Source organism: Colossoma macropomum, unplaced genomic scaffold, assembly GCF_904425465.1.
Source record: "Colossoma macropomum unplaced genomic scaffold, Colossoma_macropomum, whole genome shotgun sequence".
In the NCBI taxonomy this organism is placed as follows: domain Eukaryota; kingdom Metazoa; phylum Chordata; class Actinopteri; order Characiformes; family Serrasalmidae; genus Colossoma; species Colossoma macropomum.
In genome coordinates this window covers 25350019-25374015 of record NW_023494792.1, presented here as the reverse complement: position 1 = coordinate 25374015, position 23997 = coordinate 25350019, and the positions used below count along the sequence as shown (strand labels likewise).

The 23997-nt window shown below is 39.5% G+C and overlaps 2 protein-coding genes across 3 annotated transcripts in view; both read left to right on the top strand.

Annotated features, from left to right (window-relative positions):
* plxnc1 (plexin C1) overlaps positions 1-14564 on the top strand; it is a 106819-nt gene extending 92255 nt beyond the window's left edge. Inside the window, exons 26-32 of one of the 2 annotated variants that reach the window (XM_036576708.1) lie at positions 2144-2178; positions 4298-4393; positions 8774-8937; positions 9623-9773; positions 9868-10008; positions 10144-10218; positions 11648-14564. In XM_036576708.1, coding sequence (XP_036432601.1) covers positions 2144-2178; positions 4298-4393; positions 8774-8937; positions 9623-9773; positions 9868-10008; positions 10144-10218; positions 11648-11752 — 767 coding nt within the window. In that variant the 3' untranslated portion in view covers positions 11753-14564. The remainder of the gene's footprint in view (positions 1-2143; positions 2179-4297; positions 4394-8773; positions 8938-9622; positions 9774-9867; positions 10009-10143; positions 10219-11647) is intronic. The other variant, XM_036576709.1, reaches the window with a different exon arrangement.
* A 325-nt stretch (positions 14565-14889) lies between these two features.
* The window catches only part of uhrf1bp1l (UHRF1 binding protein 1-like), a 50862-nt gene continuing 41754 nt past the window's right edge, over positions 14890-23997 (top strand). The window contains 1 exon segment of the mRNA XM_036576707.1: positions 14890-15147. Coding sequence (XP_036432600.1) covers positions 15104-15147 — 44 coding nt within the window. The 5' untranslated portion in view covers positions 14890-15103.

Genomic DNA, 23997 nt, shown 5'->3' with positions numbered 1-23997 from the left:
CTGAATGAAGGTTGGATTAGCTAAAACAGAATGTAACTGTAAATACTGGACTTCCTCAATGAGAGATTTGGAAAGATAAAGCACTGACTCAAACTCACAATGTATTGTTTATCTGTATTTTTTGTAATGTTAGGGTTTTTTTGAACACATATGTAGCATTGGCTTTGCATAGCATTTTCTCAGGTTATGCTTTTAGCACAGCACTAAGGCCTGCTGGCACAATGCTCCTATGTTTTATGCTCATTGTGAGATCCTATTTCCCACTTGCAACAAGCAGGCTCAGTGTTTTCCATCTTAACCGGTTGGTGTCGTCTAGACACTTATTTGATCTCTTATCGGCCAGGGCACCATGGTAGCTTTCAGTAAATGTTAAGCTGTGAGCAGACTCATCTTGCGGCAGAATTTTGTTCTTGAAGTCATGTTGACGTTGCGCTGTATTGGCCTGTTTTTTTCTGTTTCTCGGCTGTTGCTGAAAGCCACATTCAGATTCATTACAAATTATTTATTATAGCATGGCATGTAGATGAGAATATAGGTGAGTCAAAGTGAGCCTGGTATTAGCAGTGGTGTCACACTGTCACATTATTTGCTATGAAGTGTTCTGAGTAATATGCCCCTTTTGTTTACCCCACCCTAAACAGTGCTTTGGTCTTGTATGTGGTGAATAATGAACTGTGAGTAAGTAGCAGCTTCACTACCACAGTGCTTTTTGTACCATGCATTACAGTTTGAAAGGGGTATTTCTGTTCAAGTGTTGATCATGGCGCCATCAAATTTCACACATGTGTTTCTTTTTTAAGAACGGCGGTTCCTTCCTTTTTTTGTAACCTGCATACAGGCTGTGTGTAGTTTTTTTTCTGGTGACTCAAAAGGCACATGATAGACTTCTTAGCCATTATACATAGTCTGCTATACTGTGGAATGATTGAGGCATAGTTTCTGTGTATTTCACAGACACATTATCATGAAAAGTCTTCCTGTTAAGTGCCGCTGGGAGCTCTGTGGATCTATGCCTATATTTAGGATTTAGGATATGTTTATACTGTGTTGTACTGTTTTTTATATGACTGTTCAATTAAGACTAGACTAAGCTTAGTAAAGCTAGGCCCTTCAAACAACTCCCTAGTAATTTTTTGATTATTTGCACTGATGCAGAATGTAAATCATCGTTAATTGTAGTTTCAAGTGACTTTAATCTACTAGCAATTGACAGCCATGCTTGTGCAGATTTTGTTGTTTGGTTTGACTCTACATTTCCAGCTGTACAGAATAAGGAAGTATGAATCGTAACAGGGCCAAAAAACCGCACTCTGTATCTGCATGTTGTCTGTCTGCTGGGGAAAGAAGCAGTAACATTTACCGTTTGCTTACTTCTGCATGTTATTTCCCCATGTTAAGTAATGCAGGTTAACATCACATTAATACTGCCCAAAAGAGCAGGAATGCAAAGTGCTGTGGTTTCAGGTTTGCCAGGGTGTGACAGTATGTTCAGAGTGAGGTTTTAAATGCATCATGTGGACAGACAAATCCCACCCAATGATAAAACTGAGCAGTGTGTTAGATGATGTGTTCATATAACATACTTTTCTTTGGCAGTTACAACTAAGAAGGCACTATGTGCTTCAAGTCCCTTGCTGTAGTCTTGCTTGAAAAGCTCTGAGGGGGAAACACAAACTATCAGACCATTTAACTACAACAAATTTAGCTGTCTGTCATTCCATATACAAAACATTTTTTTTATTATTATTTTATAAGTGAAAATAAGTTAACACCTGCTCTACAGAGAACACAATTAAATAATAATACTGATGATAATAATAATAATAATAATAATAATAATAATAATAATAAATGAATAAGAGATATAAATCTAATTTATATAGTGCCTTTCTAAAGGATGCTTTACAGTAGTTACATCTGAACATTTTAATGTACAGTTATTTTTTATTTGCTGCTTTATTGTATTTAACATACCAGGGAAAGGATTAAGACATGTAATGTGGCCTGTGCAAAGGGTATGATACATGTTATATTTAAGTGTATTCCACCAACAAAATCTGTCCTTTGACCAGGGGCACCCAAACTTTTGGAGATTGATTTACTGTAAATCTGTAAGTGCATTCTTCTTTTGTTGGTGTTACAGATGATCAGGACTTCTCTACAAAGTACTTCCACCTGGTGAGTCATAATGCACTGTTTCTGCAATGCGTTTTGCATATACTGCGTGTGTGTGTGTGTGTGTGTGTGTTTGTGTGGGTGGGTGTGTTTGTACAGGACAGAAATGTTCTGACTTTATACCCTGACTTGATAGAGTAACCTTTAATGTCAGGACTAGCAACATGGTCCTGACCAGTGGTGTAGTCAGGCGTATACATATGTATATGTTATATACTGACTTTTTAATAGGACAGCTCACAAGTCACAGATAAGCTTAATGGAGCACAATGTGTCAGTTCTGTTATTAATAAACAATTCAATTGAGTCAGTCAGAGACCCGTCTATACAGTAAGGTTCGCTAGTGCCAGCTCTGTGATACTGGCAGCGATTCAGCAAGTAGTCAATTAGCAGTTTTGTAAAAGACTATGGCTTCAAAATAAGAACAAGGTACATGGCTCATTTTTTTCAATACTATGTAATGTAATTAATTAATTAATCAGTTCATTTGTGCAAGACTTTTGTGGAAAGTCAATTTTTCATCACAGTTTGTGTTTTCTACTTTTGTTTTCTGTGTTGTTCATATTGTGCAAACAAATAGATGCTTCATAATTAAAATTAAGTAATGCTCTACCGTAGTTCAGGTTCATAAAATGACAATTACAAAAGCCTTTCATGACATCTGTCATAAACTTACATAAACATTTATAAAGGCTCATTCTACTGAGTGGCAGTTGTCATAAAGACTGCCGGTATTATTTGGGTGGTGAATCTTTTTCAGCACTGCAGAGACACTGACGTGACATGTGTAGTGTCATAGTGTGGATCAGACACAGCAGTGTTGCTGGTGTCTTTAAACAGTTCACTGTCGCTGCTAGGCTGAGAATAGCCCACCAACCAAAAATATCCAGCGAACAATGGTCTTGTGGCCAAAAGCTAACCACTAATGATAGGCTAGAAAATGACTAACACAACCTGTGCAGCAACAGACGAGCTATCGTCTCTAGCTTTACATCTAGAAGGTCAATCAACAAGGTAGAAGTGTCTAATAGAAGTGGACACAGTGTTTAACTCCAGTGACACTTAGATTCCAGCAAACAAATTGTGACATAGTGCCTTCAAAGGGGCATTTAAAGTAATGCAATGCCAAAAGAAATGCTAATGTAGATAACAATAAAAGAAAAAGAAAAGAAAGTTAGCATGCTCTCACTTACATTTACTAAGTTGGCAGAATAGTCTGTTTATTATTAGCACCATTAGCATCTCAGGTGATGTTTCTTGGTAAGCAAACTACATTTGAGTTTCCTAGAATTATGAAGGATGTTACTAAAACTAATTTGAGATCATGTGCTGGGAAGCCACAACACCATATCATGTCTTTGACATTTTGAAGAAGTGAATGCTGCATTGACTGCTGACACAGTTGGAGATCATTCTGCAAACGAATGCTAGCTAGCACTTTAGAGTGAGTGGACAGTCATTCCATGATACACAAACTGCAAACCAAAGTGGGTGGGAAAAATCTTTCTTATTTGTAGAGAAAACTTATGAGATTAGTTTTTTTGTAACTTAAGATATGTTTAACCAAAAGGCCAAGTCAGTAATATAATTAATTTATTAGTTAATTCATTAATGAAATTAATGAATCACGAAGATGATCCAGAACAGAGGTACACAGCTCATGTCCTGTGACAGCCACAATGTGTTTAGACGTTAGTTTTGAAGGAAGTTAATGTGCTGTGTTGTGTGTGTGTGTGTTTTGAAGTTGTATTTTAGGCTGCCTATTGTTGTCTTTCTCCTTATATGGTCATGTTGTCACACCTGTTACTTGTCCTGTATACGCCGGGTCTAATCTTGGCATCAGTCCAGCTATAAAAGTGTGACAGCCCATTGTATAAGGGGGCTGGCTGGATGTCTGGAACCTGCGCGTGCAACAAATAAACTTCACCTGTCCAGACAACAGATTGAGTCTCTCGGGTTTGGATTCTATCAGTTTGAACCCTTCACATTAGGCCCTAGGCTTCACTAATTGGCCTCCTTCCATTGTTGTGGAGATGACATTTTATCTACTGCTGTTCATTACGATTTGTGAAAATTAATGACCAGTAGTTTAATGAGTTGTTGCAATTCTGTGATTCGTCAGATTGACCCAGACATCGATAGAGACGAGAGCAACCACCCAGAGAGGAAGAAATTGAAGCTCAAAGAGATTTACCTCACTAAGCTACTCTCAACCAAGGTAAGACTGATGAATGAATGGACAGATCCCTTACAGAAAAGTCACATGATTATCACATGTGAATAAATATTTGTAGCTTTTGCACACATCCAATGTTAAAAATGTGTTGTCATGTGTGAAAAAATGTGGAACCACACATAAAAACATGTAATCACATGTAAAAATGTGTAATAATAGTTAATGCAGTGGGTCTCAGGTGAGGTCCTAGAGACTCAGTCTCTGACTGAGACCTGATGAGCTCATGAAAGCATTGATAATTACCTGAAGAGTCAAAGAGGTGTATAGGAGCATTGAAAACACAACAGGACAGATTTACTTATGTTTTGCGAGATTTCCTTAACTTCAGCGCCACTGAAAATAAAGGGATTGTCACTGCTCTTCTGCGCTTCTGCCTCATTGCATATGAATTCATAGGATTTTCCCTCTCAAAGTGCAAAATGCTGGGAGGAGATTATTATAATGCATAAAAATGATTTACCTGGTTAATACTGATGGTTAATAATGACTGCATTATTCAACGCCTGTTAAAAGCTCTTATTTTTGTTGCTAACATGGCTACCATTGTTTGTGCTGCTCAGACAGATTTATTTGTTATAATTTTTGATGAAAAAAAAAAAAACACTTGTAAAGGGCTGCCATGCATGGAACATTATTCTAATTTGAAGAAGGAAGTAAAAAACAAACAAAATAGTTTTAGAAAAATAACTATGTTCTAAACTGCCTTTTCCTAATATTTTGCAAATATTTTACAATGTTAAAGCAGGTTTTTGCCTAAATATTGATTTGTCAGTTTCCTTGTCAAGCGATTGTTAAAATCTCTCAGCTGATACTGGAAATCTTCCGCTATGCAGTGCCTGCTTTATTAAAGATCCTCTTTACTTTTTGTGCTGTGGTGTCCGTGCGTTGTGGTTTATAAATGCATGTGGCAGAAATGTCACAGCCATTTTTTGATGGGCCGCATATAGGTGAGAGGTTATGCTCAACATCATATAGTTTTCAAATGACCTGAGTGCGCTCAATGAAAACAAGCTGGGTTTTTACAATTTTGCACAGCCTTCAAATGCACTCGATGCTGAAGTTCAGTTCTTCCCACCAGCCAAAGAAAAGTCAAAAATAATGACTTAATTTCAACAAATGTCTGATGACTTAATGTCATTTTTCTCCAAAAACAAAATAATCACATACTTTCTCTGTGATCAGAAATTCATCTTTTTCAAGTTGAAACTAAGAAGGATAAAAAGTGTTTTTCTCCTATCTGGTGGAAACAGACTCTCATACAAAATGCATGTGAGCCAAAGTGGTTATATTGTGCTGATCATACGGCAATTACATAGTTGCTCCTGTGTTTCTTTGCATGGAAGTTCTTAGTTGAAAACCCTCCCACAAAGTGTCTGTAGACTGTCAGTAATTTACACTTTTCTCAGCGCCTGTTCACACCTTGTGTTAACATGCGTTTTTGGTAATCGGATCACATTCGGATTTCACTTGACCGCACAAACAGCCAAGTGTAAACCATTCCCAAGGTGCATTGTGAGCGGATTACAGTCAGATCACTAAAACCACAGTCGGAAGTGGTCAGGGATACTTCACGACATTTAATGTAAGCGTAAATGGAATGTGTTTTCATTATCCGTATACAATAACGTAAGCAGAAATGCAGCTGCAAAGCGCTGACTAGCAGGTCAGATTTTAAACAAGGAAACAAAAGAGGGTATGCGAGGCTGGCTAGCCCAAAACCAAGAGCCTTCAAGCACACCAGGCTGATGAAAGTGTCCAGGCCAAGGTTATCCACTAGTATAGCTATGGGGAAAAAGTAAAGTAAAATCAACTTATTCGTTGATGTGCTTTTTACACATCTGGTCCCACTGGGGACACAATTTAATGAAAATGAAAAGTGTAAATACAAAACACAAGTTAATGTACACACTCCCTCCCAAGCACAAATGCCTCAAGAACCCAGTATGAATTGTTACACCCTATTAGCATTGCTATCATCTTGACTAAATAAGTAGTCAATTGTATCTTTATTTATTTACTCAACTTATTAACAGCTTGTCTGCACAAACTAAGTTTGCACGCTTTCAGTTGGATCCAGTAATGGTGTCCTTCACTCTCTGCTCTCTCTGGTCCTCTAGTTCTAGAGTTGACTCTCCAGTTGTCATGATAATATAAATATACTGCATGCCTGAATGTGTCCAGCTAGTTATGCAGACATATAAGGCAGGTATAGTTGCTTGTTCTTTAACATCAAAAGATGCCAGTGCTTTATCAGAGAACTCTCTTTGGCAGAATTTAATGACAGATCAGTATGTATGAAATAAGGCAATGTCATGTCATGTTGTAAGTCTGGATTAACACCATTGTATTGTTTGTATAATGTAAGGATAAAGAGTAGTTGGTAGTTGCTGATAGGGGTGGGAGCGGTATGGCAAAAATATAATATCACAACACTTGGAAGAAGTTTTCTTTATATACAATATATGACAATATTTATATTTTAGGTTTGATAAATTGGGACTGAAAAAAAACATTTCACACCCTCCACTGCACTAAATCCAAGCAAACAGGACTAATTATGCTCTCTTTGTAACCAAACATGCAGTTGGTCAGTGTAAAACTGATGATATCCACAATGTCAAGATGTGAAATACAGGGGGTCCTGAGGGGTGGTCCAGGACACATTAATTAATCTCTTTGACCCACTGAATGTCTCAAAAATTCTGGGTGTCCCTGAAAATAAAGTTATTATGATGTCATACTGTCCTTTAAGGAAAAATAGACACTCAAATACAAATTCAGGGAAAGGTCATTGCTTAGCACCCTTCAAGCACAATTGCCAAGCTTGGTGTTCTTATTTAGCTAGAGCTGCAGCACTGGTTTGCCTCACTGTGGTGCTAAAATTGGTTCACCCAGTTGGTCTTTCATAGCTTAGCAACTGTAACTATGTGTGGGATATCTCTGATAAAAGATAAGAGTATTCTTTAGCATATTTTTAAATCTGAAAACTTGCCCAATTTCCCAAGAGATTGGTGGAAAGAGTGAATTGTTATTCATTTCTCAAATAGAAGACAAAAGAGGAGATGTGCAAGGTATCAATATATGTGTGGAAGAGCACATTGCCAAACTAGAAATTTCCAGAAGAATGGTTAAACCAAGCATTTTGTTGAAGCTAGCATCAGTACTGCTATGGTGAGTGAGCAGCCAGCCAGCGCTGGAGTTGCCAGCCAACATGGGACACCCCCCAAATACCAGGGGCCATTTTGCATATTTTACAAGATTAGAGCAGATTTTTGCCTAAATATTGATTTGTCAGTTTCCTGATCAGTTGATTGTTAAAATCTCTCGTCTGATATTATCTTCCACTATGCAGTGCCTGCTTTATTAAAACTCCTCTTTACTTGTGTGTGCTGTGGTGTCTGTGCGTTGTGGTTTATAAATGCATGTGGCAGAAATGTCACAGCCATTTGATGGACCGCGTGTAGGTGAGAGGTTATGCTCAAAATCGTACAAAAATAATAAATAATAATCATGTATTTTCTCTGTGAGTAATAATATATCTTTTTCAAGTTGAAAGAAAGAAGGATAAAAAGTTTTTTTCTCCTATCTGGTGGAAACAGACTTGGGAGCCAAAGTGGTTATATTGTGTTTATCGTACATTAATTACGAAGCTGCGCATGTGTTCATTTGTGTGGAAGGTCTTAGTTGAAAACCCACTAAACTGGTCACAGGCGCAAAGTGTCTGTAGACTGTCAGTAATTTACACTTTTCTCAGCACCTGTTTACACCTTGCTTTAACATGCGTTTTTGGTGATCGAATTGAATTGGATTTCACTTGACCGCACAAACAGCCAAGTGTAAACCATTCCCAAGATGCATTGTGAGCGGATTATACCACTCCAGCCAACACGGGACCCCCCCAAATACCAGGGGCCATTTGCATATTGGACAATATGCTCAGCATATAGTGACATATTTATTATACTTTTTTTTTCATTTATTTCATTTTTATCATTTATCATAATAACAATAAATATTCCCAGTCCTAGTTGCTGTATAAGAACAGAATAGAACAGAATAGAATGCTACTTTCACTTAGGATAAAATAGGAAGATATATTATTTGACCGGGGTGTTCAGATTTTTGCAATCAAGTGTAAAAAACAATATAACGATTACATAATTATCAACATGATAACACATTTGACTATTAACAAACTAATACTAGCTTTAGATGACATTATTAGCCATTTAAACATGTTTTACTCCAATTACATTGACATGATATTTATATGCAGACATTGTGCCACAGTGTGCTGATACATGTATTGTGTAGTTTTAGTAAAAGATGATTTTTTAAGACAAATCATTTTGCTCGTCTCAGGTGGCAGTGCACTCCTTCGTGGAGAACCTCTTCAGGAGTATCTGGGGAATGCCCAACAACAGAGCTCCCTCAGCAGTAAAGTACTTCTTTGATTTCCTGGATGGCCAGGCTGAGAAGAAAAAGATCACAGACCCAGATGTTCTCCACATCTGGAAAACAAACAGGTACTAAATGGGTTCTGAATGCATAGTTGTTCATTATGCAGAGTTCAATAAAGCACCCACAAAAGGGAAAAATTGTGAATTACAGTGAGACAGAGAGATGTATTGTATGTCTTCCGCACAGCAACTTAGGGTCAGTCGCCTTGGGGCATGCGGACACAAGACTGGATATTCCGCAAAAGCAGAGTTGTTGTCTTGTGACTTTCAAAAAATGTGCTAAGAGATTCGAAAAAATAGCTTTTTATTGTGGTTGTAGCACCAGATGAATCTGAAAATATCAAACTTAAACCCATCAACATGTCTTGTGGTTACAGCACAACTGCTCTACAGCATGTGAATTTAGGTGTTTTGCTCACTCCTTGTTTAGCCCTCTGAATGGGATATTCACTTTGTGAAATACATGGTATCTTACACTGTATATCAAATATGACAGTACACTTTTTTACTAAAGTGTAGTTCACATGTTCTCTTGTGAAGCTTGTAAACTCCTGAGCTCTTCCAGAGGAAAGCAAACCTTTCTTTGGAAAGCAAACATGTTGAGTGCTCTGTCTTCTCATAATCTGGACCATGTGTAGGCTATTGCATGGGGTGTCAAGAGAAGGGAAACACGGCTGTATTCATTTAGATATGGAAACTGGTGATCTTGAACTGAAAGGTTTGGTGTGACCACAATGCCCTTGCCTTCCAGTCTGCCGCTACGTTTCTGGGTGAACATTCTGAAGAACCCCAACTTTGTGTTCAGCGACCTAGAGAAGACGCCTCACCTAGATGGCTGCCTGTCTGTCATCGCCCAAGCCTTCATGGACTCCTTCTCCCTCACTGACCAACAACTGGGCAAGGTAACCATGGAAATGGGCCCTTTGAGCCAAACAGAAAGCTTTATTCTTTGAATGATCTTATCTTTCTTTTCTCTTCTGTTTTTTGTCATCACAGCACGCACCGACAAATAAGTTGCTGTATGCAAAAGACATTCCTCTGTATAAACAGGAAGTAAAGGCGTACTACAAGCTGGTGAGGGATCAGCCATCTGTGAGCAGCCAAGAGTTCAAGATGTTTCTGAAAGACGAATCAAAGGTGCTGTGGAGTGCTTTTGTTTTTCTGTGCTATACTGTGTGGTCAAAGGCTAGCACAGCCTCCAACCTGTTTAGTCTTTCTCATGAAATGAAATGGAAGTCTGTAGTACTGATCAACTGGTTTCTTCTTCCACAGAAACATGAAAATGAATTCAATGAATCTGCTGCCCTTCGCGAACTCTACAAGTACATGCACCGCTATTTTTCTGAGGTATGAGGGTAGCAACGTGAACCACCACAGTGACACAACTACACACAAGTCTTATCTTTTAGTGCGTGCTTTCTTGTAATCTTTATGAAGATCTCTAGGGTCACAGTTGGTGAGCGCTGATGTAACGAGTATTATATAGCCAAAAACATCTCAGCAGCGGAGCTTATGTGTCTACAGGTGGTTTCCAGAAGCTTCAGATATTCTCAAACTGAACAACTTTACATCTTTGAGTGATTACAATAGTTTACAGTTTGCTTGTGAGCAACATAGTTTTATGCCACAACTATATATTTGATAAAAAAGGACACATTTAGTGAGTCCTCCAAGTAACTGACTTAAATTGTACCTTTACATACCTTAAAGGATGGGATTTTATTTTTTGGAAAATATTTTTTGCTAGAGTATGGCATTGTGGAAGCTTTATTTCACTTTTCTTGCACCTACACCCTACACTAGCTGTGAGCACTACTGACATTAGTTTGACTCATGTACAGTAGCATACACACAGTAATGCACATTTTGTGCCCTAAAAGTCACTGAGGTCCAAATGATGTTAGCAGTGCTAAACTGAAAATGCCATTGGCAGCGCTAGAACACACGTCTCTCACTTCCTTTTCTCTCTTTACATGGTACAGTTTTGAGGTTTGTCATGAGGTTTTGTTGTTCCATTTTTGTTTGTCGCAAGATTCAACACATACATCACCAAATCTTTTTTTTATTTGAGATTTATTAACTTTTAAGATATAGTAGCATTTAAATCAGTTTGGCTTAGTCTAGTGATATAATGAGGGTGTCAAACTTTAGAAATCCATCAGCATTTCTTATGGTGGGGAGCAACTGCTCTGTGGTTTGTGAATTGTAAAAGAGTGGTGGTTGATAGGCGGGGTGCGCTCTCATGTGCTTTCTTTTATGTTGGTCTGGAGCTCTGTGTGCTTACTTCCTGTGCTGGGATTCAGATCTTTAAAACTTTAGGCCAGTAGCCCGGTGCTCTGACTATTGTATGTCTTGTTCATTTCTTTTTGGTTACTGAGATGAAGGACAGGATTATGTTGATAGTGCAGCTCTCACTGTCACAGATTGGTGGTAATGTGGTGGTGACCTGTGGAGATTTGCAGATCACTTAATCACTTAAAAATAAAACAAAAAACTTAACCTCTTAACATTCCAGGTTTATTACATCCTAAGGGTTATTATTCATGGGAAACAATGCAAACTGTCTTGGAGCCTGGACCCCAGCTCCTAGGCGTTTATGAGGGTAAAGTCTAAAAATAGAGCTAGCTGTTCTGTTTTGTTGTTTTTCTTTTTTGCAGGAAATTATGAGGTTGGATCTGCTGTAATAATGTGTTCATCTGCATTCTACCTTAGTGACATACTGTATGCAACCCATTTATTCTAATCTTTTTATCTTGGTGGTTTCCTTTTGGTGCAGATCATCCAGAAACTGGAAGAGATGGGTGCCTCATCTAAACTGAAAGAGGAAATGCATCGCGTGAAGGACCTTTTTGAGGACATGAAGAGAAGTGCATGGACCTGAGTGTCCCTCTGGCTGTCTCCAAAGACAAAATATGACTCCACTGCCTTAATTCTTACCTCTCCCTAGCTTTTTGAGCAGCTCTCCCATCACTTGAGGGGACTCTTTGCATGACATGTTCTTCTATCTGGCTGGCGTCACGAGTGTGATGAGAGACAAAGAGACTTGGGTGGGTGCTAAATGTACACTGATCACATATTAGAACACAGAACCTGCAGACAGTGTAAAGCTCCAAAAAGATCACATGAAGATCTTACGCTAACGTTGGACCATCTTCCAGTGTTGCACACTTAGGCTGGTTCAAGATCATTATAGACAAATGTTAACATTATAACAATGCATTATACTAACATAAGCTATCATGCCACTCTGTTGACCCTTTTCTTTAATGTTCCTTTAATGACATTTTCACAAACCGAAACATAACTGAACAATAATACAATCATATGCAATATCTTTAGCCACACAGTGCTGTAAAGCTGTGGCTTTAAGATAATGTACAGTGTAAGCTATGTACTGCCTGCCTCTAACACACTACTGCTTCAGATTGTGTTATGCCATGCTTTTTATGTGCTTTTTCATGGGTTGAACCTGGACAGACTGTTAATCTGTAGCTTTTTGGAACCGCAGAGGGCTAACGTAATGCTAATAAACTGCTTTTGAAGTCAAGGCTCTTGACAAAGCAGAAACAGACCTTGTGACAACCCTCAAAGCGGATGCCAGCTGTCAACAGCGCTACAGGAAGTTCCTTAAAGATACAGTGTGATAATCGTATGATCTCAAACAGTGCATCAGTTAATGAACCTCCATGAAAAGTTTTCACGTAGTGAGTGAACCCAACTTCTGAGGAAATTGTAGATTCACAATGGATAAGTAGTTGGTTCATGTTGTACTTTGTAAAATTCTTAAGATTTTGCTCCTTTGATTTGTTATTTTGTTTATTTTTCTCTATAGAGTGTTTGTGTTACATGTTAGGGCTATTTTACTGCAGTTTCTGTTGTTCTCAGGAGCAAATATTAATTAAAAAAAGGAAAAATGAAAGAAATAAATGTTGACGTTCCTCAGCTGAAGAACCTTTTAGCCGCGCCGCAATGCTGCCCTCTGCTGGTCAAATCAGTGCAAGCACGCTAGGCACATGCAGGAAATATTGCAGTGGCAGTCCATGATGTTGATTACTTCAGTGCCTGTGTGTCCTTTGCTCAGTGGTTCCCAGTCCTGGTCCTGGAGCACCCCTGTCCTGAATGTTTTGGTGGCTCCTTTGTTCTGAAGCAGAAAGGGTTTGCTGGCCTATGAGTTAGATTGTGTATACTTGGGCAGGAAAACCCCAAAATATACAGGACAAGACTGCTCAAAGACTAAGGTTGGGAACTACTGCCTTACATGAAGTCAAGTCATTACTGTATTAAAATAAATACTTTGTATATTCTATATACACTCACCAAGGACTTTATTAGGAACAACTTCACCTACTCATTCATGCAATTATCTAATTAGCCAATCGTGTGGCAGCAGTGCAGTGCAAAAAATCATGCAAATACAGGCCAGCAGCTTCAGATAATATTTACATCAACCATCAGAATGGGGAAAAAATGTGAAAAACGTAGCCTGGTCTGATGATTCTCCATTTCATGCCACGCATGCTGGTTTGAGTATTTCTACAACTGCTGATCTTCTGGAATTTTCAAACACAACTGTCTCTAGAGTTTACTCAGACTGGTGCAGTAAAGAAGAAACGTCCAGTGAGCATCAGTTCTGCAAACAGAAACGCCTTGTTGATGAGAGAGGCCAGAATGGTTTGAGCTGACAGAAAGTCTACGGTAACTCAGATAACCACTCTGTACTATTGTGGTGAGCAGAAAAGCATCATAGAATGCACAACGCATCGAACTTTGAGGTAAATGGGCCCCACTTCTGTTAGCCAAGAACAGAGAACTGAGGCTAGTAGGGTCACAATTTGGCACCAACAACATGAATCCATGAACCCAACCTGCCTTGTGTCAACAGTCCAGGCTGGTGGAGGTGGTGTAACAGTGTGGGGAATGTTTTCTTTGGGCCCATTAATCAATCAATCATTGCTTGGCTGCTACGGCCTGTTTGAGTATTGTTGCTGACCATGTGCATCCCTTCTTCTAATGGTTACTTCCAGCATAATAATACACCATGTCAGAAAGCAAAAAGATGTTTCCAACATTTTATGGAATCCATGCCATGAAGAACCGAGGTTGTTCTGAGAGCAAAGGGAGGCTCTACGCAGTATTAGTGTTGTGACGACCGCCACGGGCTGCACTGCCATGAGGAGCTTAGAAGGTGTGGCCATGCAAAGTGGCACTCGGGAGGCGCCACACTCCCAGGTTAAAAAGGTACTGCTGCTGCTGTCTTAGTTGTTGTTATTGATGTTATTAGTGTAGTTGTGTTGTTTGCAGTAATTGTGACTGAGGAGGGTGGGTTTACAATGTGTTGAAGCTTTCACCCTATGCAGATGTCATATTCTCCCGTGTTACCTATCCCTGCGTTTCCTGTTGAGTTAGCACCAGGCTGGGCATTGCTTACTGTCTGTTAAAGTCTCTGTTCAAAATAAAAAGCGTTTGCTTTCTTCTTCTACGCTGACACTACAGCATAGTGTTTCTCATAAAGAGCTCAGTGAGTGTATAAATATGTAATAAAGATTTTTTTTTTGTATATGCTGTATATACATTGGTAACTAAAAGGTTTGAAAAGAATAATAGCTGATATATAACAAAATTTGTCAAAAAAACTTGACTAAAAACGTGACTAAAACAAAAATTGCCTGACTTTTTTCTGATAAACTAGATGTAAATAAATGTTGGAAATAAGTAAATAAATATTTTAAAATCTTCATGGGGTGCATTTTTCTTAATTTTTCCTCACATGCCCTATCAGTAGACGTTTCATCTTGAGGACATTTGGTCCGTACAACACACGACACACGCTGGCGTATGACGTAGACATAACCCCCCCCCACCAAACTCCCCCTCCATACACACACACACACACACACACACACACACACACACACACACACACACACACGGTTGACCTGTGTGACGTGTACGCTCTCCCTGTCCTCCATTGGCTCAATGATGTAGGGCAGGTTCATGTAAACACGCCCAGTGCTGACAACACAGGCCCCAGCCGTACCGCATTCAGTATGGAGCCCGCTGGAAAGTGGGAAAGGTTAGATTACTCTCTGTAGAGCTGATGTCATTCAAGTTTTATGTAGATAACTATGTGCGTACCGCCGGAGGAGGAAACATGCCGTTGACAGATAACTACAATGAAAAGAAGTGAAGATCTGATCCCGGTCTGTGGATAAATCATTCATACGATACGGTCATGGCTGGACTGATCAAGAAACAGATCCTCAAGCATCTTTCCAGGTCAGTGTTCAGCTCATCGATTCTTCATTCCATTAGCGTGAAGGTGTATCTGTTTCGGTAACGGCAGGAGGTTAAGTTAGTTAACTAACGAGCTATGTCGTCGTTAAAAAAATGTCTCAGGTTTGTCGAACGGTAACCGGGCAGATAGCTAACGTCAGCTAACTGGTTAACCCACTGTCACCGTGTAACATTAGCCGGCTAGCTAACTGGTTATCATTAAATAGCCGAACGGGCATTTTACAGACTCGAGTAGCTACTGAATTAGTTTATTGCTCCCGGTATGGCTGTTTTTAACAGGCTCGTCGGTTAACGGTGATTAACGGCTCGCTGTCCGCTGTCGTGTCGATGCAGAGCGAGGTGACCACTAGATTAACCTAGCTAGCTACGGTAACGTTAGCTAGCTAACTGTCGCTGCTCAGTTAAATGTCATGATTTGTCTTGTTTGTGGCCCGTAGACGAGGAGCTCAGACCCTTTCTTCCTCTTTGTGGATACCTGTATTACCTCAGACATTATTTCGCTTTCTCAGTGGACACACTGGACGCTGATAATGATGATATTGGCCAACTTTTCTAACCTTTTGTACGGAATGTCTGTAGCTGGCTAGCTCTGCTTCCCTTGGCTGGGGCAGGTGAATCAGCTGCGGTTTCGGTGAATGCTGTCAAACCAGGTCTTATTCCCTTTGAACGAAAGGCTTGATTCAGAAATGAGTATTTTAATCATGCCATTTTCTCATATGAGGGATATAGGCGCACCTGAATGGGGCCGAGTTCTGCTAGCGTTTGGAAAGTATATACAATAAACCAGGCTGAAATGTGTCATAAGGTAAATGACATAAATAAGCTAATTCGTTTATTAAGCTAGTCTGTTAAAGTGATGAAGTCCAGCAGGCAAGCTGTTGTCTATTCAATATGTGGTTCTAGTATAAGTTGTTGTCCGTTGTGTGTGATGTGATGATGAATGGCCATCTACTGAAGCTCATTTTTTTTTTTCTAAATTGCTTTGGAATAAACTTTATTTACTGTATGTTTACATTTCATAAACCATCATGTTACTATGTGACTAGAACATGGCCAGCAGTGGCAAGACATATTAGTGAAAGCTGGAAAAGTATGACCCATTTGTCCTGTTGTAACCTGTTAATGTATGGTCTGATTGAAGGGTTGGGTTCAGTCTCTGGTTTATTACTTACGGGACTGCAGTGTTTGCTGACCTTGGCTTTTTGCTACATGTGTGAAAGACTATGACAAAGATGTGTTTCAGGCTATACAACAGAGCTGCACATACGTCCACATAGTTTTTCCTCTTGGAGACAATGGGGCTATCTGTTTTATCAACCGTCATTACTGTTGTTGCCATTGTTTATGATCGATCTAAGGCCAACCCACCTGCATTATTGATTGTCTCCAGGGAGCGAGTAGAGCTGTAATTCAATACGTCTTCATTCTAAACAACAATGTGAGGCTATGAACTTTAGACGCTTAATCCAACGCCATTCTGACACATTAGTTTGTAGTGCCATAAGTCTAAATTGCTAATCATGTAGATAAGATAAGAATTAAGCCTGAAATGTAGGTTGAACTGTAGTATTTTTGTCATCCTGAACACAGCAAGAAGTTGCCATCAGTTAAGCCATAGTCATACTGGACTTTTGCCTTAACAAGGTGGAGCAAAAATATGATGATGATTGGATTCCTGATGTGATATGATTTCGGAGGGAGCGTGTAGCTGATGTTAGCCAGTAATTGATTGAGAAGCAAAGAGGCATTTTTTTTCTCTTGATAAATTAAGACTATAGCCCATCCCCTTATTTTCTATTGGCTCATGCTTACTAAGTTCATGAGTACATGTAGGTAAAGTTCATGTACTCCATTAACCCCATATTGGAAGCAGATTCCTTTATCCTCTTCCATTCAAGTGAATTGACTTTTTCACTAGGCCCATTTTTCTAGCCTTAGGTCTGACCACAGCTTTACAGTGTTGAAGCTGAGTAATAAGTGGTGTAACCAGACTGACCTGTGTCATGGAGTACATGCTCTTGCCTGCTTTCTGGAGCATAGTTCTCCTAAAGTTTCTGCCATTATTGTTAAACCTCTAGCAGTCTAGAGTGGTTTTTAAGGATAGCTCAGCAACTTGCCACCAATTTCAGTCTCACAATACACAATAGTAAGTGTGTTAGATGAGCCCTCGGAGGGGTGAAGGACCGAGTGGACACAAGTTTTGACTTCAGCAGTAGAGCTTGCCCTGTAATGATGATCTGACGTAAGTCCATGTTCAACCTCTAACCCTCCCACCAAAAGAGTGGGCAAATCTGTATATATGCTTAACATTTCAAACCCAAAACATTTGATGTGCTATATTCAGAATGAGAAAAGTTCTCCATCTATTATAAATAAGTGCTGCAATTTTATCACTTTTACTCTGCTAGCTTGCTAGTTTGCAAGCCAAAGTCTGCACAGCTAGCAACAACAATAAGAAAGATACTACATCATGGTTTAAAGTAAAGCTTACAGCCAGACAAAGCAGTTATTCACATTATATTCTGTTTTCAACAACAGTTCTGCATGGAATGGTTTGAATAGTTAGTTGATTAGCACACTGAAGCTAACCTAGCTGAAGGCGAGTGCTTTCAGATCAAAAAATCCGCTCCTTGCTTCTTCCACCTCCTCTTGTGTAACATAGGGGTGAGACAAAGTGGGCAAGGGCATGTTTTAAAATGGGATGTTAGAATTTCTGTTACATCACACAACCTTAATGTACCTGCGACTCATCTACCCTGCCTACTGACAGGTATGCCTACCATAGGTGATTGGTGGCTTACCCAGAGTGTGTTGCACCCAGCTTGCTTGTAGTGTCCTGCTGATGGTGGATGTGACTGGTGGAATTATCTAGCCGTTTCATAAGTGCATTTATATTTATGCCATTTGGCAGACACTCTTATTAACAATTAGGCAAAATCATTTTACATAAGTAGGCTAACATAGTGTTAGGATTTTTGGCTTGTATAGACAGGTTTTCTGTTTACAAACATTACTGGGTGCGCGCGCAGCGAGGGGACAAAACTTTGGTAATGTAGTCGGGCACAAGATAGCAACATTAGTCAGCTGTTGTAATCAACGTAGATTTCGGGGGGAGATCTGAATCTGTTAACAATAGTTGATTTGAATCTGCTAGCAATAGTTGACTATCAGTAACTGCTAGTCATCAGGCCCACTGTTTGCTGTTCACTAAATGTTTAGCTAATAGGAGCTATATAAATCACAAAAACATTATTGCTTGCTGACATGTCCTATGGATTTCACTCAACTTACCTGGTTTTGTTGTTTGTTAAGCCTGTCTGTCCTCTCCTTATTTGACAGTAATCCAGAGCATGATGGTACCATGTCGCTAAGCTAAGTCAAAGTAAAAATGTTTGCGACAAGGTAACTTTGCAACCTGCCACAATTGAATTTGACAGCTACTGTAAACATTACTTTTCAAGACATGAGGCTCATGACCACCTGTTAGATCTGGGGCAGTGAGGAAATGGCTGGCACAGATTACAGTGTGGCCAGAAATTTTATGGCCCAGTATTTACAGTTATCTCATACAGATGCCCAGTGTTTATACAAAGGACAATCTGCATGCTTACAAATCATTAGATGCATATAATTGTGTACTTTGTGGTCACATGCAAGAGGTCAATTTTTATGAAAGGATGATAGCTGGATCAGAGTTTTGCATTTTGAGGGCAGGTGTCCTACCTAGCCAAAGACAAGGTCAAGGACTAAACCTTATGTTGCCAGGATTTACATCCAAAAGGACCCCGGTCCGCCCTTTTAATGGCCTGGATCCATAAACCTCTGCAGTCTTTGCCAAAAGGATGTGATCCCCTCAGGATAATAAACATTCTCCAACCATGTTCTCAGTGATTGATGCAGTCTATTGCACGACAACTCATTGTCATTGGTGCTTTATGCTGTGAAGAGTGCTAATTCTGCTGTGAAGAGTGCTAATTCTGCTGTGAAGAGTGCTAATTCTGCTGCGAAGAGTGCCGCTTTCTGTTGCTTTTTGCCCCCCGGTTGCACATGCATCTTTGTGATGACACTGCACAGAAATGTATCTGTTGGTATAGCGTGGTGTGGGCTTGCCTGGATGGGGAATTGAACCCCAGTCTGCTATGTTGATGGGACCAGTGTTGCCCCCCCGTACTATACCACCCATATACGCACTTTAAGTAGGCCTGTGGAGCATTGTACTATAAATGGCTGTGTAAGATAATGTGTACCACTTTGAGCACACTGTAGTATGTAAGATTATCATAAGGCTGTAATAGACACTAGGTCATTTTCTAACAACCCTTAGAAGTTACTGGGCTTGGTGTTCTGACGTATCTGCTTGCAAAACCACAGGTACCAGTCAGTGCCAAGGAATGTACTTTAGCCTATGATGAGTGTTTGTGTTTATGACCGTCTGCCAGTGTTAATTATGCAGCCGCTCGATTGACCTCTGTTCTCTCTTTAATTTGCATTCATGATCAGCCGCTCCTCCGCTCTATTGCTCCAAGGGGTAACAGTGCAGCCTACTGATGATGTGACCTTGCCCATGGGGTTGAGAGAGGGAGAGGCCTTAGTGTGTCCTGTCTGACAAGACTCTCTTACAGCTGCGCAGTGTTAAAACAGTTGGCCTGTATGTCCAGCCCTGTTCATTACCCTTTCCCAATTCTCACAGCTGATTCTGATATTTTAAAAGAACTTTGAGATGTTGACAGTTATTTTCTTAGAAGAGGAAAAGACAGATAAACATGTTGTCTTGTTTCTTTGTGGCTGAGTCATCAGTGAGTAGCAGTATAAGAGTGGTTCTTTTATGATGACTAGCTCTCTCTGGTTTGAGGGCTATGTAAGTGAAAAACACACTTAAATTGGGATAAAATGATGCACATGGGCTATATGCATACATGCAAACTCATCGCCTTTTGCCATTTGGGTTGAACGTGTAATTCATGTGAATCTTGTAGATCTGATCATTTTTTGCTTTAGGGAGGTGTGGGGGTCTGCTGTAAGCAGAGAATTCTGAGAGAGAATCCCTCCACTTCTTAAGCACCGCAGTAGTTCATGGTAATCATTCAGCTGAGCCACAGATATGGTTTTAACCTTTAAAGGCCACTGAGAACTTTGATAACATTACCGGCATGTGAAAAGAGTACCACATATCCTGAGCTGTAAAGTTGGTTTCATTTTTGCATATTCAGATTTTTTCATGGCAGATTTGGAAAGTTTTCTTCTGTGCTTTTCTGTTCAGTCTGTATTAAATGCTTCACACTTAATGATGATTCTTCAAGGGTTCTTTAGAAAAGGTAATAGTTCTATTTAGAAGCCTGAGTTCTACTATGTAGGACCATGTGCATGCTTAAATGGTTTGCCTAGTGAAATGGGTCTTCAGATTGATGGAGAATGTGTTGTGTATGGTTCTATGAAGAACCTGCTTGAAAATGGTTCTTTATAGCACCAAAATGGGCTCTTTTATTGTTGCAAGCTTGACATTGTGACAATAGAAGAACCCTTTTTGGTGGTATTAAGAACTGTTTTCAATAAGGTTCTTCATAGAATCGCATACTACACATTCTCCATCAATCTGACGAACCCTGCAAAGAACTGTTGAAGCCTACAAATGGTTCTAAACTCATGGTTCTAAATATGACCATTGTCTTTACTAAGGAACCATTGAAGAACCATTTTTATGCATGTATGAGAGCTTACCAACTGTCTATTTATTCCCAAGTAGCAATCATTGGGGTCTAAGCACAATGCGCCCTTAAACAAATGTGCATTCTCTTCAAGCAGTTCCTCAGGTGGCATTCAGTTGATGCATGGATAACTCAGTGTCTTTTCCCATTATGAACCATGTCTGATATCAACATAAGTTTTGATATTGGCTGGATGTTGAGTCCTAAGTTTGCAAACACAGTAACATGACCAAACGCATATAGCCAGAACTGCCTCGTTGACTTGTTTTACTTGAGAATCTTGGGAGCTACCTCTCTCTTTCTCTCACTTTCTTTCTCTCTCAACTACAGCCAAATGCACAAGCTCTGAATGGCTGAAGATAACGGTTAGGACTTTCCCCTTTGCCTGACCTTCATTGCATTTGGGTTGCTGTATTTTCACTTTGCAGGGCTAGAAAGCCATGTCATGGAGAAGGAAGTAGCAGAATGCAGGTTGTTTCAACTCATTGTTTTTCAAAGTATTTGCAGCCAGAAGACGTCAGCTAGTCTAGTTCAGCTGCATGACCTTCTTTTCCGCTCTCTCACTAATAAAGATCTTCTTTAAGATTACTCTTTGTACATTATTTTTGCCCATGTTCATTATTTGAGGTCTGTCCTCTCTCTCTCTCTGCATTCTGTTGGTCTTGTCTATGTCTTAATTGTTATGCTAATCAGCTGTTGGTCAGAATTGTCTTGTAAAACCATTAACGCGATAATGAAGTTAGCTCTGCTGCCATTAAGTGCTGTGTGTTTATTAAACTCCATAATGAGGCTCCATCCTCTGTGCGGCTGCCAGAGAGCTGCATTAAGTTTGGAGAGAGAGAGAGAGACGCAGAGGCAGAGGCATTTGCAGAGTGTTTCTGAAGGATGCTCCCCACCTCTAGTGAAAAACTGCACGTGTAAGAAATCAGAATTGTCCTTGTCAGTGTCAGCGTTTTACCAGCAGCTTCTAATCTCACAGCATGTTCCCGTGTTCATCCAGAAATAGGATTATAAGAGGCTGAATTTTGATCTGAAAGCCTATTTGGTTACCTATATGCTGTCTCTGTGGGCTGAATAGTTACACTACATGTCCAAAAGTTTGTAGACGCTTTGCATTCAGCCTCAAGAGCATTAGTGAAGTCAGGTGATGTTCAGTGATCTGGATCTGTCATCAGGGTACTGTCGAACTGATGAGGCTGAGGAATGCAGTGCTGCACAATAGTGCAGTAACAGTAGCACATTAAATGCTAATTTTAGGCTGGAATGTCCCTTTAAGAGTAACTAGTTTGCATTGCGGTCTATGTAGTTAATGAATAATAAGCCTTAAGATGTAACAAGGCTTTTATTTTTAGGGGATAATATATTTTTCTTTGCCTGCTGGTGCATGGCGACGTAGTGAAAAACAGAAAACTAAGAGGCAGACACTACACTTCAAGCAAAGGTGGCTGGAAAACAGTTTTCTTCTTTCTTTTAAGTGATATGAGAAACAATACTTCATATGACCAGAGACATGAACTTACAAGATAAAGGTCAGTTTTGATTTCAGGTTCACTATAGTTGTGATAACGATCATCTATGTGCATTCCCACAGTGAGTTGATAGTACATCTGTCATTCATGTTAATGAAGTTTGTAATGGCCCTCTACTTGGCTGGGCTTACTGTTATTTTATAACTCAGGTTTGCTTTAGAGGGTATCAGCGTTCTACAGCCCTTGATTACCTGGTTCAGGTTTTGCTAGTAGAATTGGTGATGTTGATAGAGAGAGAATTAGAACCGGTATTTGTGTTTGTAATAAGGAAGTGTGCATGCTTTGCTCCAAAGCATATCTGCCTATTCAACTTCGATTCGGTATTCATTTTTTGTTTGGGTAATAGGGATGTAAAATGTTCATTTAAGCTTCAGATGATTGGATATCTGGCAATTTTCACTGTTACTGACCAATTTTCTACTAATAGTATTGACCTAGTAATAAAAGACGTTTTAATTAAAGGGTCATCATAGCACTAAAGACAGTTCCAATCATATTCTCAAACTGATACTAATGTATTCACTAATACTGCTCCATGGAGGAAGCTGGTAAGTTGGTAACTAATGTATGTAGGTGTATGTTGATTGTGTATAATTTTGACTGTGAAGGAACAGGAGAACACTTGAGATTCTTGAGAGAGAGTGAGAGAGTACTCTTCATGTAGTCTTCATGTTGGTTGATGATATTGGGTTGTTCTCTGTCTATTAGGACTCCACTGCAGCAGTAAGATCTGTTCACAAGGGGCAGTTAGGCATACAGTGCTTCTCTTTTATTGTGCCATTCCCATCTATGACCTTTTATTGTTCTTGTCTCCTCTATTTGCTACTTGTGTGGAGACCAAAGTGGCCTTATTCAGTTTGATTCAGAGGCCTGCTGTTGTTTCACAAATGAACATATTGTGGCAGCAAGAGTAGAAATTCATGTTGTGTCATAACTTCCCATTGGTTTTAAGATCAAGGTTTCCCTATTTTTGCTTGTTTGAAATGAAGGGGTATGGCTCTGAATGAAGTTGAAGGTGTGGAGTCCTTTCATTGCTAACTTTCATTGCTAGCTACTCTTCCAGTGCTGACTTTGCTTTAAAGGAACTATAAGTAGAATTTCTCCTTAGGAAAGTCTAGACTCATGGGTGGTTTCTCCAAGTGTATGCCAAATAATGACAGATTATTTCCGTTGTTGCTCGGCATCTTAGATGAGCTACTCTCCCAAAAATAAAAGCTCCTAAATGGATGTTGGCTTGAATGTACAGTTCTGTGTAAAATCTGTAATTGGTGTAGAATAGAGCTGGGCAGTTTGACAAGATTTATTGTTATTGTAATGCTTATTGCTTTTGCAGTAAAACCCATCTCTGGTATAGACTCTTCATGTTTTGTTGAGGTTTTTTTTACTCAACAAAAGGTTTTTTTTTTTCTTTCATACATCTCATTTATAGAAACAGTTACTTAAATAACCATTGAAACTTCCATGTTAATGGTCTAAAGAACATTTTGCTATCTTTTTTTGCATGCATGCTCAAAAACTCAAACTCAATGTTTCTCGATTCTGCACAGCTCCAGAGATTCTTCATAACCAACATATAAGTTCAAGTAGGTGTTTTAGAC